The sequence below is a fragment of the Gossypium hirsutum genome, chromosome D05 (genome assembly GCF_007990345.1).
Source record: "Gossypium hirsutum isolate 1008001.06 chromosome D05, Gossypium_hirsutum_v2.1, whole genome shotgun sequence".
Taxonomy (NCBI): domain Eukaryota; kingdom Viridiplantae; phylum Streptophyta; class Magnoliopsida; order Malvales; family Malvaceae; genus Gossypium; species Gossypium hirsutum.
Genome location: NC_053441.1, coordinates 7108663 through 7125852, shown reverse-complemented (window position 1 = coordinate 7125852; position 17190 = coordinate 7108663). Strand labels below are relative to the sequence as shown.

Sequence of the window (17190 nt, the reverse complement as noted above, 5' to 3'; positions counted from 1 at the left end):
AAGTTCGATGTATGTTGTCCAATGCTGGGTTGGGCAAGCAATTTTGGGCTGAGGCTGTGACATACGCTGGCCATCTTGTTAATCGTTTGCCATCATCTGCATTAGAAAGAAAAACTCCTATGGAGGTATGGTCTGGAAAACCGGCTACAGATTATGATTCCTTACATGTGTTTGGAACCACTGCATATTACCATGTAAAGGAGTCAAAGTTAGATCCGAGGGCAAAGAAAGCTCTCTTTATGGGAATCACTTCTGGAGTGAAGGGATTTCGTCTTTGGTGCTTAAGCACAAAGAAAATGATCTGTAGCAGAGATGTTACCTTTGATGAATCTGCCACATTGAAAAAGGTAGCAGATAAAGATATTCAGACGAGCAATACTCCACAGCAGGTGGAGTGTACTCCAAAACAGGTGGAGTTTGAGCAGATGGGGATTTGCCCAGTTAATAAGTCTAATTCTCCAGCCACAATGAAGGAATTAGAGGTTGAAGAGGTTCTGACCCAAGAACCACTAAGTACACCAGAACCAGTTGCAGTTGCAAGGCCACGGAGAGAAATTCGTAAACCTGCTCGATTTACTGATATGGTGGCCTACGCCCTTCCCGTTGTTGATGATATTCCTATCACTTATAAAGAAGCAATGCAAAGCTTAGAAAGTGATAAATGGAAAAGCGCCATGGATGAAGAAATGCAGTCTCTCCGGAAGAACAATACTTGGGAGTTGGCGCAATTACCGAAAGGTAAAAGGGCAATCAGATGCAAGTGGGTATTCGCAAAGAAAAATGGATCTCCTAGCAAGAAGGATATTCGCTACAAGGCAAGATTGGTAGTTAAAGGCTACGCTCAGAAGGAGGGAATTGACTACAATGATGTATTTTCCCCTGTTGTGAAGCATTCCTCCATTAGAATTTTGTTGGCCTTGGTAGCACAGTTGAATTTGGAGCTAGCTCAACTTGATGTTAAGAAGGCTTTCTTGCATGGTGAGTTAGAAGAGGAGATCTATATGACTTAGCCAGAAGGATACACAGATGCTGGTGGTAGAAATTGGGTTTGTAAGCTTAACAAATCGCTATATGGATTGAAGCAATCCCCGAGGCAGTGGTACAAGCGATTTGATAGCTTTATGAGAAGGCAGAAGTACACAAGAAGCAAATATGACAATTGTGTATATTTGCAGAAGCTGCATGACGGATCTTTCATTTATCTACTCTTGTATGTTGATGATATGTTAATCGCTTCGAAGAGCCAAAATGAGATAGATAAGCTGAAGGCTCAGTTGAATCAAGAGTTCGAGATGAAAGATCTAGGTAAGGCCAAGAAGATTCTCGGCATGGAGATAAGTAGAGATAGACCGAGAGGCAAGCTCTGTTTAAATCAGAAGCAATATCTGAAAAAGGTATTACAATGTTTTGGTGTAAATGAAAACACAAAACATGTAAGTACCCCACTTGCTTCTCATTTGAAACTTAGTGCTCAATTATCTCCGAAGACTGAAGATGAAAGAGAATATATGGCGAAAGTCCCATATGCTAATGCAGTTGAGAGTTTGATGTATGCGATGGTGTGTACGAGGCCTGACATTTCACAAGCTGTTGGAGTTGTGAGCAGGTATATGCATGATTCTGGAAAAGGACATTGGCAAGCTGTGAAATGGATTCTACGGTATCTTCGAAAAACCGTAGATGTTGGTTTAATTTTTGAACAGGATGAAGCACTTGGTCAGTTTGTAGTTGGATATGTTGATTCCGACTTTGCTGGTGATTTAGATAAATGTCGTTCAACTACGGGGTATCTGTTTACTCTTGCGAAAGCCCCAGTGAGTTGGAAGTCTACCTTACAGTCTACAGTAACTGTGTCTACTACAGAGGCAGAATATATGGCAGTTACAGAAGCTGTTAAGGAGGCTATTTGGCTTAATGGATTGTTGAAAGACTTAGGAGTTGTTCAAAGTCACATAAGTTTATATTGTGACTGTCAGAGCGCTATTCATTTAGCGAAAAATCAAGTCTATCATTCAAGAATCAAGCATATCGATGTAAGATATCACTTTGTGCGAGAAGTCTTTGAAAAAGGAAAAATTCTACTTCAGAAGATTCCGACAGCAGATAATCCCGCAGATATGATGACCAAGGTGGTAACAACAATCAAGTTTAATCATTGTTTGAACTTGATTAACATCCTGAGAATTTGAGCACCTTCAGATGTATGGCGCTCGAGAGCGCATTTGTAGGCACTACAAAAGATAGCTTTATCGAATTTGGGGAGTTGAAAGAAGTGTGTGAAGATGTGATTATCCTAATCAAATCTTCAAGGTGGAGATTGTTAGCATTAATGGAAGACAATTAATAATGGTTGCCATTAACATTAATGGGAGACAATCAATAATGACAACCACCAACTTTGGAAAAGTGGCAAGGGATAATTTTTTTTGGTCCTTGAGATAATGGGCTATTTATTGTTTGGTCCTTAAACCTCAACTATAAATAGGCCTTCTCATTTCTCATTTCAATTTATCCCAACCAATCTTTCTCTCTTAGTTTTCTCTCTTCTCCCATTTGAGAATTCTTAAGGAATTCTATTTGTTTGTAATACTTTGGAGATAGTAAAGTTATCATCTGGTGTTAGTGCCCGAGGATGTAGGTATAATTTACCGAACCTCGTTAAATCTCTTGTGTTCTTTCTTGTCCTATTTTTCTTTCAATATTTGAGGGTATAATGTAGTATTTAATTGTGCTATTAAATTACTATAGAAGGGATATTCTGTCTAAGGAAAGACTTGGTATTTAAGAGATCCATGTGATCCACCTCTCTTCCCTGGGAATTGAACTTTGTGTGATTTTTTAGTACAATAATTTACACGCTTCCAACTCTATTGGAACAACAATATGATTATATATGCGCATGTATGTTTCCACTTTACATAATCCTTATATGATCAGATAAAAGAGTGCATGTGTTTTTCTTATGGATTTCAAGGTGGGGTGTCGGATTTTGATTAGTTAATTATAAAGAGACAATCAGCTAATCCATGTGGTATTTCTTTGAAGTAGTGTTTTAGCATAAACATATCCCCGCATAAACATCCACAATCATTAATGCTTGGAGGTGTGGGAAAAAGAAAATGCAAATGCTTCAGAAAGACAGAAACAACACAATCAATTCCGATGGGTGTTTCATCTCTTACAATGTCCCACTTTCTATTACATACACTTCTCGATTAGATGAACAAATATTACGCCATCCCTTAATTTTTAAAATTCAAATTCTAAAAAAGAGTCAATGGTGTCTCATATGTTACTATATTAAAATGATCAAATGCTTCCTTTCTCTTTTCTTTGCTTCCCTTTCATCCGTGCGATTCACAAATGATAAAAAGTGCCAAATACCCTTTCACATATTATCCACACTCAAGCAAATGTCTTTACATTATTATGATTAATTTAATTAACAGTAACCAATCTCTTACATAGTATAAATAGAATGCTCATCTTGAACTAGACTAGCTCAAGAAAAAACCCTCCAAGCCTTCAATTATTGCTGATAAACAAAGTCCATGGACTTGGTGAGACACTCATTCCATCATCAACTGCTTTTGTTTTCATTAATTTCCTTGTCCTATGTCTCTGGAACGCAATTCAGCTTACCAAGGCTCGGAGCACTTCGAAGAACAATCCGAAATAAACTCGATATCGAATCGATTTCATCACTTTCCAAGGATTTCAAGACCTTTTTTTACAGCCAGACACTTGATCACTTCAACTACAAACCCGAAAGTTTCACCAGCTTTCAACAAAGATATGTAATTAATTCTAAGTACTGGGGTGGTGCGAACACTAGTTCACCAATCTTGGTGTATTTTGGTGCGGAAGAATCATTGGATTATGATTTATCTGGAATTGGTTTTCTCACCGATAATGCCCCTCGTTTCAAGGCTTTACTGGTATATATAGAGGTAAGATTATGATTTTTAAGTCTTTCTCCGTCTTCTGTTTAGGAGGCTTTAATTTACTCCGAAACACATCACGTTACAATCTTTGCAGCATCGGTTCTATGGGAAATCCATACCATGTGGATCAAGGGAAGCCGCTTTGAGAAACGCCAGTATTAGGGGTTATTTCACCTCAGCTCAAGCTATTGCAGATTATGCCGCCATTATTCTTCATATAAAGAAAACGTTCTTCGCAAAGAATTCTCCGGTGATTGTCATTGGAGGATCGTACGGGGGAAGTAAGTTAACATAAATATTGATTCCATTGCTCAATGACCACATATTCATATTTTTCATATGACTATACACGAATATATATGTATCATGTTTTGCAGTGCTTGCTGCATGGTTTCGGCTGAAATATCCACATGTTGCTCTTGGAGCTCTTGCATCCTCGGCTCCAATTCTTTATTTTGATGAACTTGCACCACATGTTGGTTACTACGCAATTGTGACGAAGGATTTCAAAGTAAAAAAAAAAAAAGCTTCAAAATTCCAATTGGCTGATTTGATTCGATTTTTTTTTCTCTTTTTGACTAAACTATTCCCTTTCTAAACATGATTACCACTTATTCTATAATGGACAGGAAACTAGTGAAAGTTGCTATGAAACTATCCGAAAATCATGGGATGAAATTGATAAAGTTGCTTCAAAGTCTAATGGTCTTTCAATTCTCAGCATGAAGTTCAAAACTTGCGAGTAAGTAAACTATACATCACAAAAAGCCATGTTTAATGTTTTTAAGCCACTAACAATCAATCTATATGCTTCTCTCTTTTATTCAATTACTCAGAAAATTGAAGAGAAGCTTCGATCTTAAGGACTTTTTAGATTCAATATATTCTGAAGTAGCTCAATATGATCATCCCCCAAGTTATCCCCTTAATATGATCTGTCGTGGCATCGATGGAGCTCCTAAAGGGACCGATATACTCGGCCGAATATTCGCTGGTGTTGTTGCTTATATGGGAAATAACTCATGCTATGACATGAACGAATTCAACCGTCCAAATGATGAAACATATATCGGTTGGAGATGGCAGGTGAGAGGTGACTATAGCTAGATGATGCCACGATCTCCATTTATCAATCAAAACTTCTAAACTAACTGCTCTTTTAGACGAGAGTTGCATATGCTAAGATTCAAATCTAAACCTACTAAATATCTTAAGAGTAGTTGTATGAACAGAATATGGAGGATTAGTTACTGAGTTGGTTCTGATAGATACATTGAGAAATAAAAAATAATAATTATAAAATAAGAATAGTATAAGTAGGGCTAGGTTCCTGGTATGAAATTTCAATATTGGATGTTAATCCCACTAAGCTTCCTTTCTTCATGATTGCATGCGATTCCCAATGAGAATATTTTACATGGGGATTTGATCTTTACAGACATGTAGTGAGATGGTGATGCCTATAGGCCATGAAAACAATGATTCAATGTTCCCACCATCGCCATTCAATCTAACCAAGTTCATAAGGAAGTGCAAGAGCTTATTTGGTGTCCGACCTCGGCCACATTGGGTGACAACTTACTATGGAGGCCATGTTTGTTTTCTTTAATCTCCTTTTCTTAGTCATTCTTAAACCTATCCTTAATCCTAAGCCTTAAAGTCTCGTATCATCCTAATTTGACAGGATTTAAAGTTGATTCTCCATAGATTTGCCAGCAACATCATTTTCTCTAATGGCCTCAGAGATCCTTACAGCAGCGGCGGGTATCGAAGCAAAGTTACATATTAATTCGTTTATATAATCTGATTCAGTTATTTCATCATATATAAGTTGAATGACTAATATTCCTATTTTATCTTCAGGGTATTGGAGAACATATCAGATAGTGTTGTTGCGGTATATACAGTAAATGGTACTTCATATACCATCTCTAACAATACAAGGACTATATTTCTTAGTTTCTGTCACATCAAAATATGCACTAACATGAACCTGTTGAACCCCTTTTTTTTTTTGTAGGATCTCATTGCTTGGATATATTACCAGAAAAGAAAAGTGATCCAGTATGGTTGATCAAGCAACGAAAAACCGAAGTTGGGATAATCGAAAGCTGGATTTCAAAATATTATACTGATCTGATCATGTTCAGAGATAGAACCAGAGTCTCATCATGAATATGAGCTGCTCCAAATTAATCAAAAGAGAATAAATTATGTGGCCATATCAGAGTTGCAATGTTGAATAGTGAAAATGCTGTACTGTAAGGATAGGTTATGATGCTCAGACTACTGGCGTTTTAGCATAGTCCATGAATGAGATAATACTAATTATGAAATGATCAGATCCCATTACAAGGATTCCACCAAACAATAATGGCAGATCAGAAATCTTATACATGTACTTAGATTGATTGTGTTTTGTGAGGGGGATTTGGAAGGATTGTCAGCACATTGACGAGCAGAGATATATATAATTAAGCTTTAACAATTAATTAATGAAGACAAAAGGATAAGAAAGACACAAAATTGCTGATAGAACCTAGTATCTTTTTAGGTGGTATGTGACCCTACTAAAAGACCACTACAAGCAAATTATAAATGTAGGTAGGGCAATAAGGGCACTTAACCCAATGCATCCAATAACCCAGAAAGTGGAGTCCCCAGCAGTCAACTATAATACCTTCCACTCAATTGATTCCTTTTTTGCAGGTTAAGGGTGATGGTGGTCATATCCTTCACAGAGGAAAAGAAAAGAAACTGCAGAAAGCGTGAGCAAAGCCAAAAGCAAAGCATCTGATATAACTTTTGAGCAAGAAATGGGTGAGTTAAAGAATGGATATAAAAACAAAAAAAATATACATATGAAAGATAATGGAAGATATATTGGGAAAATGGGAGAACATTCGATGAAGGATGGATGGCCCTCCATTAGAGATAGTGATTGCTGGTCATTTGGGCTACAGAAAGGCAATTCAGTGGTGCATTTGCAGGCGTGGCCATTAGTCTTTACATAATCTTTCATCTTTTGGAACTTTCTTCATTTTCTTTTTCTTATAAGCTCTCTCTTGACTCGATTACATGAATATAGATTCAAAAGGACCCATGGTTGGCTAAAAAAACCCTGGTTTATTATAATTCGTCTAGTTTTTAATTAATATTTTCGTTTTACTTTTCTATTATAAATAAAATTAATATTTATTACATTAATAATGTGTTTTTTTCCCTTTATTCCATAAATAACTTGTAATGTTCCAATATTTTCCTTGTACATAAACTCTTTAAATATCTCTAAAACACCATTACTTTATAAAAACTATCATTAATTTATTATAGAAAACTGCAATTGATTTACAGACTCTTCCCTCATAATGTGTGTGGGGAAAGCTAATTGGAAAACAAAAGCACTTGTCTCAAAAAATCATCACTGATCCAACACAGTTTCTACTGTTTCCAAAGAAAATACTGAAAGGAACTTGTGGTAGAATGGTTTTTGATGTTGTGGCACAAATTTGACATATCCATAAAAAAGGTAGAAGTTTGTCATGATTATCTTTATCTATTTACTTATTATTTAAAATTTTAATTGAGTTGTAACTCTCAAATATGCTTAATATTTTCATAAGATAATAAGTATAATTTTGAAACTAAAATTTCAAAATTTTCCTCCCTTTAATTTTACTATTTCAACAAACTCTACCTTTACTTTTTTATAATTTTATTATGTCAATTTTTTTAATTATATTGTAGATGTGTCATAATCTAATGTATAATATAGTCATTCATGATTATGAAATGACAAAATCCAATTATCCAAATAGATTTTGACGGATATTTTATTTTATTTTTAGATATATAATTTTAAAAACATTATAATATTTATAAATGTTAAATATATCCATTTTTATTTAGCTTTGATTTAATTCCTTTTAAAGAAATATAGAATACGCAATTTTATTATACAATAAATATGTTATATATAAGAAAAATGATAAATATATTGACAAATATATTGAGAATTAATTATTAGACTCTCTCCTATAAATATATTGAGAAATAAAATAATAGTAGAAGAAAAAACACATAACTGGATAGGAATTTTGGCCATTTGCATAAGGCTCTCAAATTGTTTTTATATTTTTAATTAAATACTTTAATTTTATAATTTTGCATTTAAATAAGTTTTCATTTTAAATCGACCATTGTTATTTAACGTAATGGCTACAATAAAAATTTTCAAATATACAAGCACGATTAAAAAATTACTGAAGGTGCTTAATATGTTAAAAAATAATAAACGATACATTTTAGACTATGGTTTTTGGAAAATATTTTTCTATTTTTATTTGAAAAATTATTTTTATTTACCGATTAAGTCTTAATTTCATTGATATGAGTATTGTTGCTAATACAGGAAGACATGAGTTTGAGTGTGCTGAAACGTATAATCCTCCTATTTATGAGTTAGGAGGGGCTATGGGTAATTCTCGACATTATCCTCCTATTTTTTTATTGTTTTTAAATTGTTATATATTTTATTATTTTTATTATTTTTAAAACTTTCAGTCTAATTTTTTTTTGTTTGTTTGTTTAATGTTTTCTATTTTCTAAATAAACCAAAATAAAAATCACCTTTGTTTCGTGGAATCAACTGAGCTTTAATATCTTAACTTATTTTAGATTTAGTGTTTATTCAAATATTAAATTAACATTTACAGACTTATTTAATTAAATTAATAATTAATAAATTTTCAAATGCAATATTAGGGTTGAATAGTAAAATTCTAACAACTCCTTGATGAGATGGAAAATCGGAGCTTTTACTTTTTTTGAAAAGAAAGAAAAGGATAACAGGAGTGCAGCTTCCAATGGGCTACAAAATTTCACTTGAAGACTTCATTGTACCCACTGGCCCAAACGATAATTGATAGAAGCATCAACCAAGCAATAGCCGTGGGGCTTCCAATTGCACTTCCCCTTGCTCAGGCCCATCTTAAACAGCACTTATTTTACTGCATAAATCTCAAAGCTATACATTAATTTTGATTTTATGTAATTTTATACTTAAATTTTTAATTTGATCTAATTATCATAAATCATTTACATAATTATTAAAGTAGCATCATTTTATGTTTTATATATTGCATACAAAAATAATAATATTTATTCAATAAAGAATAAATTAACGTATTTATTTCTTTAAATGTATATGATTGAATCAAAATTAAAGTTTTATGTATACAGTTTAACTACAATCAAAGTTTTGCGTGTATATTTTAAACCCCTACAAGTTATATTATCTGCTGATACTTTAGTTTTTTTCATTAAAAAACTAATAAAAATATGTATATGATGAGATTTAAACCCAAACTAATTGCATTAGTAATACTTTTAATTTACCACTCAACTAAAGCTCCATTTTAATATGTTTATACATTTTAATTTTAATTTTAATTTTAATTATGCATATTTTATTGCTTTCATCAATTGTATATATCTATCTATACTACTGATTTTGTGTCATTCTCAACCAAGTCAATAACCCAGTTGTTAAATTATGAAAATGTCATTCCGCAATTAAATTAAGTTATATTATTTAAGGGTACTTAAGACATTTTCATAAAAAAACCAATAAAAATATGCATAGATAGGATTTGAACCCGAACTAATAACATTTTTACGTCTTAATTGTAATTATACATATTTTATTACTTACATCAATTGCATATATCTATACTTGCTATTATTTAAGTGTTTTAATGAATTGACATCACTCTCCACCGAGTGACTTAGTTGTTAAATTACAAATATGCCATCCGCAATTGAACTTACTATTACTTAGTCTTTTTTTTATTTAAAAAACCAATAAAAATATGTATATGGTTGAATTTGAACCCAAACTAATTACATTTGTAAATGCTTTAGTTTACCACCCAATATAAAATTTTAAATTAATATTTTTATACATTTTAATTTTAATTATATACACTTTATTATTTTAATAAATTGTATATTTATATTTTTATTTAAATATTTCACTGAGTTAATACTTTTAAACACATAATTATATTTTAAAATTGGTATTTATATAAAGTTTATGAAGAGAAAGAAAATAATAGATTATCTTTAGTTTAATTATTTTAAGTTATGTGTCGCATTAATTTCAACATAAAAATCGACGACCAAAAATAACCATCGCAAAATCTAGAGAACTTTTAACGCTTCGAAAGCTTTTAAATCCATAATGCAATCGGCGGCACGTGTGAGCCACGGACTTCATCCGTGACAAGAGTCACATCCACCAATAAACCAAAAAGAAAAAAGAAAGAAAACCCCGTTCATAATTCATTGGCCATAGGACATCATCCATTGGCATGGCAACAGAGGAGGCGAGTGTGGGACCGCAACCGATATCATTTACAATTAATTTGTAGGACCTTATTACCTCAATCTCACATAAATGATATCTAAAGACCTACGCGAGCTTAAGCGCGTGAAGCTGAAACCAAACTCCAGACTCTCCTCCTGTACCCCCCCCACGCCAAAGCTAAAAGGGCCCGTCACTCTCCCCAAATTAGTAATAAGAAAATTATAGAAGAATTCCTTTTAATTTCCCGGCAATCCCCAACCGCCAAACAAAACCCTAATCTTCTCCCACCTCAGCCACCTACCAAATCTCTCTCTCTCTCTCTCTCTCTCTCTATTTGTAAAACTCATTTCTCTCATCAAAGTTACCTTTTCTTTCCTTCACCTTTTCGGGGGACTTTTCCTTTTCTTGATAGAGGGTTTTCAAATCTTTTGGTTTTACAGAATCTGGGTTTTTCAGATAAAGCCTGAAAAACTCATTTGAATCAATAAAAGTTTGTAAATTTAAATACCCAATTTGACCCTTTTTTTCTGGAGGAAATGGCTGAGGATAAAAATGGAGATCGAAGTGAAGTGAGTGATTACTCGTCAGAAGATGAAGGGACCGAGGATTACAGAAGAGGAGGGTACCATGCGGTGCGTATTGGTGACACTTTTAAGAACGGTTGTTATGTGGTTCAAACCAAGCTTGGTTGGGGTCATTTCTCCACCGTTTGGCTCGCTTGGGATACTCAAAGATCGGTATTTTTCCTCTTCCTTTTATGGTCTTGAAAAGTTTCATTTTTTGATGAACACTGGAAAGAATTATTTGAGTTGGTTGAACTTTCCGAGTAAGACAAATTTTTTTTTTGGATTTTCACCAATGGTTAATCATTAATAAAGAGTATATACATGTATCAGATGTTGGTGCTTGGTTCATTGTTTCTTTATTACAAAAAAAAGGATAAATTTCATTTTGTCATGGATATTCTACTTGGGTGTATTAAGTGCAATGAAAGGAGTCATTGCAAGGGGTGCTGAAATGTGCATTGCTTTTGGTTAATTGAAGGGTCTTATTTCTGCGGCTAATGTTGTGAAGGGTCCCTGATTTGCCTCCTAGCAACTGAGATTCAGATGCCCTTCATTTGCCAGTCAGAGATAATTTTCTCTAGATTGTAGATTGCTTTCTTGTTGCAGCATTCTTGATTCTTGTAATGAATTTTGTTAACGCGCTTATATTTTCCCCCCTATTGTGTGTGTGTGTTTTGGATTGTAAGATGCTTTGCTTGTTAAATTATATCTTTTCTTACCTAGAACTGAATCAGCCATTTCCATTTAAAATTTATGGTTCAACTTGTTAACCGCATAGCGGTATGTAGCTTTGAAGATTCAAAAGAGTGCTCAACACTACACAGAGGCAGCGATGGATGAGATAAAGATTCTCAAACAGATAGCTGAGGGAGATCCAGATGATAAAAAGTGTGTTGTGAAGCTCTTAGATCATTTTAAGCATTCAGGACCTAATGGGCAGCATATGTGTATGGTTTTTGAGTACTTGGGGGATAACCTTTTGACCCTTATTAAGTATAGTGATTATAGAGGAATTCCTCTTCACATGGTTAAGGACATTTCTCGTCACATCCTAGTGGGTCTTGATTATTTGCACCGTGAACTTTCAATCATTCATACTGATTTGAAGCCAGAGAACGTGTTACTATTGTCAATGGTTGATCCATCGAGAGATCCTACCAAATCTGGTGCTTCTCTAGTCCTTCCAACTAGGAAGGATAAGGTTGTCGCAGAATCTGTCGCTTCAAAAGAAATTAGGAGTTCAAATGGAGATTTGACCAGGAATCAGAAAAAGAAGATTTGGAAAAGGGCTAAGAAGGCGGCTCAAGGTTGTGTAGGAAGGGAAGCTTCTGAGGAGAATGAGATAGATTCCAAGACTGGTGGCACGGAAGACACTAATGCTGATGCAAAATCAAATGAAGTTTGTGGTGATGAACAGGCAAATAGTTCTGAGGTTAAAGACGATGCAAAGAGAGATGGAATTAACAATGGTAACCAAGGAAAGGAGCGCCATAGAAGGGGGAGCCGTGCTACAAGGAAAAAGCTATTGGCAGAAGTTGATCTTAGGTGTAAGTTGGTTGATTTTGGCAATGCTTGTTGGACATATAAACAATTTACAAATGATATTCAAACCAGGCAGTATAGGTGTCCTGAGGTTACCCTTGGATCGAAATACTCAACATCGGCAGACTTATGGTCTTTTGCTTGTATTTGTTTTGAGCTGGCTACTGGAGATGTTCTTTTTGATCCTTACAGTGGTGAAAACTATGATCGAGATGAGGTATGCAGAAACCATTTTTGACTGTCTACCTGACATTTTTATTGCCCTTAAGTTGACACATAATTTTGCATGCCTCTTAATAAGTGTGGTTCTTCGTGTCTAAGAACCAAGAATGTAATTAATTTCACCATCGTCTATAGGACAAATTGTACCATAGTAGACCTGTCATTCTTGATGCTTATTGATTTTTTCCTTTGTACTATTGTATTTTGCTTATTCTAATTTGGATGCATTTACATATATGAATATATAGTAATCCTTGCACCTGTACCACTCTTATACACAATAATGAGGACATATGGATGAGTGAAGAAAAGATGAATGATAGTAGAAATGTAGTAATCCATGAACTCGTTCCCTATTTGTGCAGTGGTGAAAAACATAAAGAAATTCTTAGAAATAGTAAGACCACCATGAGTTGAGGTCTGCTGCACCTACTCTTCATGTTTTTTCTCTCCCCCCCCCTCCTTTTTTCCTATGAATGTTAATTTTCACCCCTTGACATTTGTCTCTTTTCTAGGATCACTTGGCATTGATGATGGAGCTTCTTGGAATGATGCCACGCAAGGTAAGATTGTTATACATGGAACTAGTTAGTGATGTCCTCCTTTTGTTGTCTTTTTTCTGTTAATTTGATATGTGTGTTCATTTCAAGTATACAAGTTTTTAAACTTGACTGCTTCACAATGTTAAGCCACTTATAAGGTATTGCATGCATGGTTCTCACTATTTGACAACTTTTATTCAGATTGCATTAGGTGGCCGCTATTCTCGGGATTTCTTCAACCGACATGGAGACTTGAGGCATATCCGTAGGTTACGTTTTTGGCCTCTTAGTAAGGTGCTTACGGAGAAGTATGATTTCAGCGAGCAGGATGCCAATGATATGGCTGACTTCCTCATCCCAATACTTGACTTTCTCCCTGAAAAAAGACCCACAGCAGCTCAATGCCTCACCCATCAATGGCTCGGTGCAGGCCCTCGAGTACTAGAGCCTTCAACAACTGCTCTTGAACAACGCACTGGTGATGGTACGTCTGAAAAAGAAAGGAAAGATAAGGATGACAGAGAGGCCATGGAGGCCGGAATGGGGAATATAGCAATAGATGGAGGAGCTTCAAAGCCATCGAAAGAAACACCTCCATAGTTGAAATAACCCTTTTCCTCAGTATTTTTAACTGGATGATTTCTCATCAAATTCTTTCTTCCTCACTTGTAATACTTTTGCCAAAGGCTATTTGCATTGTCCACTGGTGATCCTTTACGAGTTATATTGCTTTTCCTCGTCTGCATGACACCTATACTATTACCATTTCAAAGGGATCCAGCTTGGGTCCAGGGTAGGAGTTTCAGGTGTTAGCTTCAGTTTTGAAAGAACCTTTGAGAATGTGCTTAGATTTCTGGGTACATGTTGAAAGCAAAGGCTTAAAATGGTTGATGGGGCTAATGTTTTCCCCTCCGTGTACTATTTAATTGTTTCTCTAAAGGACTTATGCATCAAACTTCTAAGATCAGATATCTTTTTTTTGTGTGTGGATGCATTGTATGTGTACAATTTGATTGGAAATGTCTCTTGATATTTTTTGGTAACTTTATTTCTCAACATTTAGATAGGAGCTTATTGTTGTAGGCAATGTTTTCTTTGGTTCAGGTTCAGGGCAGGTTCTTGCGAGGAGGGTGCCTTTATTATTTGATCACAGAAATAGTGAGAAGATTGCAATATTGAGAAGATAAAAGAAAAATGAGAATTATGTGTTGAATGAAATGAAGGTTTCTACCTTCTTCTGTGGCAGATTACGGAGACTTTAACTGAAGGAGAAGGTGAAAAAGATTAAAAATCCCTAATACCAATATGATTAGTTTTTTTAAAATATTTCCATATTTGTAAAAGAAGATTTTTAATATTCTTTGCTTAGATTTGAAAAAATATAAAATTTAGAATTTTAGTTAAGAATTTTAAAAAAAAATTAAAATGATATTTTAACTATAATTTAGAGACCAAATTAGTTAATTAACTATTTAAATTATTTCAAAATGTACTTATCTATTCAATAAAAAAAATACAAGACTCGTTTTAGAATTGGGTTCAAAAGTCACGGTGATAAAATCATTGGAAGAATCATTTTAGAAATTTCCATTTGGTTAAATTTTACTGCTAACTTTTGTACTTTTAACAAATTTTAAAATTTAATCTTAGCGCTTTAAAAATACTAATCAATTGTTATCGTTATTATATTTATTTTCTGTGAATTATACGAGGATATCATGATTGAAATTTAAGGTTTGACAAATTTTGAAGATTTGTGATTTTAATTAATAAATCATATTTCTTTCTTCGAAATAGAAATTATTTTTTAACTTTAAAATAAAAGAATTAAGCATATGTTAATCCCTTTAAAAAATTCACAAAATACCTCCTGGAGGGTGAAGCTAAGCCACACAAGTGTCGTATTGCAATTGCCCCACGCAGGAAATTGCAATTTCCTCTATTTCCCATCTACCTGACATAAACGGTAACCCAACGAAAAACCTGATATTCATGGCCGTTTCTCACTTTTCCCTTTGCTTTCCTTTTTAAATAATTATTTTTCACCTTAAATAATTTATAAAATCAATTCGGTTATATTGAATAATTAAAAAATAAATCGATTTAAATTATTTTTTATAATCAGTTTTATTGATTTAAAAATAATCTTTTTATCATATAAATTATGTTTTATATATATTATAAATTACGAACAATTTGCACTTTTGAAATATTGAAAACCGTTAGAAAGGATAATCCCAAATTCAGGATAAGAACATGAAAAATATACTTAAAAATAAATTAATAAAAATGATTAGCTCCATCTAGATAAATTCAACTTAATTAACCAAATTGAAACCCTTTAAAAAAAACCTTTATTACTCTTTTGGCCTATTCGCCTCCCATTGCCTTTTATATCTGCCTTTCTTCTTATTTACGATCATTGCTGTCATGTTATAATAACTTCTACTGAGTACTGATCGTAGGACAATGTCACCGGGGATATTAGGCGGCCTCAGACGCTGCCAGTGCCACTTTAAAAAATGACGATTTCCTTCTCACTCGATGCGAAGCCAAAGTTGGCGAAGCTGCTATTGAACGTCACCATTCAATGGAGCCTTAGAGCCGTGAAAATAGTAATGGCAGAGGAAAATATTGTCAACGACTTAATAATCGCCTCCGTTCGACAATATTCGAAGGAAGGTCGGCGGCCGATCTTGAAATCAACTGACACATCGCTTTTCGATCTCCATTGCCCTCAATTCAGCTTAGAAAGTAAGTTAAATGAAACCATCTCAAAAGAACAATTAGACGTTCGGACGTTGAACTATGTCTATTAAAATCACTCATACTCTAAACAAATAGACCGTAGATAATGGCTAAGTATTGAAAAGAGAAGAAAAAGAACCTACATAATTTTATGTGAAAATCTTTTTGGAAAAAAAATCATGGGAAAAGAATAAGATAATTCATTATGTCGAATTCAAATAATATAAAAGGAGGGATGACTACGTCTATTTATATGTTTGTGAAACTATATTCTAATTAAAGTCAAATAGAAATAATACAGTAAGGTTAAATGTAATACCTAAAAATTTACTACAGTAAGAAAGTAATATATTATCTTGATATAGTAAAGTAAATAAATAAAGTGATAAAAAGATAAATTTTGAGTTATATCAATAGTGGGAAATATATTATGATATATTAATTCAAGAAAGGATTAAATCGTAAAAATAAGAAAAGTTTTATAATCCAAAAGTAAATACTCAAATTTGAGAAGTTAAAATATAAATATAAAAAAATTGAAGGACCAATAGTAAAAAAATTAAAGCTCTTTTACGGGAATCCTTCAAACTTTAATTTTCTTTTAATTTTTAAGGGAAAGTTGTCGTTGTGTCATATGAATATGGTTCAGCAATAGAAAAAAGGAAGCCAAAAATATTTGGTACAAATTAATCAATGAAATTCACGACCTGCAAAACAGATTAGCTTTATTTATTATAATTTCAAGCAAATGCTTTACATTAGGTGATGGGAAAATAATGGAATAAGACATCAGATTGGCCACGATGTGAATTTTGCTTCAATTTTTATAATTATTTCACACACATATATATATATCAATGTTGCTATTTTCCTGTTAAGCCAAGTTGAATGTCGTGGAGAGCGACACTCACAAGAGACAAATAAAATTATAGGTATCCTTTTTTAAACTTGTTATTATTGTTATGGCTAAACTATCTAGTTGGTCACCTAAAATAAAAATTTTGTAATTTCTTCATTCAATTTTTAAGAGGCTTTCATTTTAGTCATTCAACTGTCAAATCTCTAATGATAGTCAACTTCTACACGTCACATCATGTTCACACTTTAATTGGTCAACCAAATTTCTTTTTAAATATTGGTCGGGGCAAAAAAACATTTAAGGAATATTTTAGTTTTGATCATTTTTTCACTTCAATCTTTAATTTTTTTACCCTAATCAATACTTTAGAAAAATATTTTTTTAGGTGACCAAAATGAAA

The 17190-nt window shown here is 33.4% G+C and overlaps 2 protein-coding genes across 3 annotated transcripts; both read left to right on the top strand.

The window, feature by feature from the left end:
- The first annotated feature begins 3340 nt into the window (after positions 1 to 3340).
- On the top strand, positions 3341 to 7145 carry LOC107906650 (lysosomal Pro-X carboxypeptidase). Of its 2 annotated transcripts, none has more exons than XM_016833707.2 (9): positions 3341 to 3950; positions 4039 to 4225; positions 4322 to 4455; positions 4574 to 4686; positions 4781 to 5030; positions 5383 to 5538; positions 5629 to 5708; positions 5808 to 5857; positions 5965 to 7145. In XM_016833707.2, exons 1-9 carry the CDS (start codon positions 3552 to 3554, stop codon positions 6117 to 6119), a joined length of 1524 nt encoding a protein of 507 aa, XP_016689196.1. In that variant the 5' UTR covers positions 3341 to 3551; the 3' UTR covers positions 6120 to 7145. The 2 variants fall into 2 exon arrangements, with proteins under 2 accessions (XP_016689196.1, XP_016689197.1); XM_016833708.2 differs by having other exon boundaries at positions 3487 to 3950; positions 5629 to 5721.
- A 3360-nt stretch (positions 7146 to 10505) lies between these two features.
- Positions 10506 to 14150, top strand: LOC107906651 (serine/threonine-protein kinase SRPK). The gene is made up of 4 exons (XM_016833709.2): positions 10506 to 11048; positions 11656 to 12636; positions 13157 to 13204; positions 13385 to 14150. Exons 1-4 carry the CDS (start codon positions 10848 to 10850, stop codon positions 13781 to 13783), a joined length of 1629 nt encoding a protein of 542 aa, XP_016689198.1. The 5' UTR covers positions 10506 to 10847; the 3' UTR covers positions 13784 to 14150.
- Positions 14151 to 17190: the final 3040 nt, after the last annotated feature.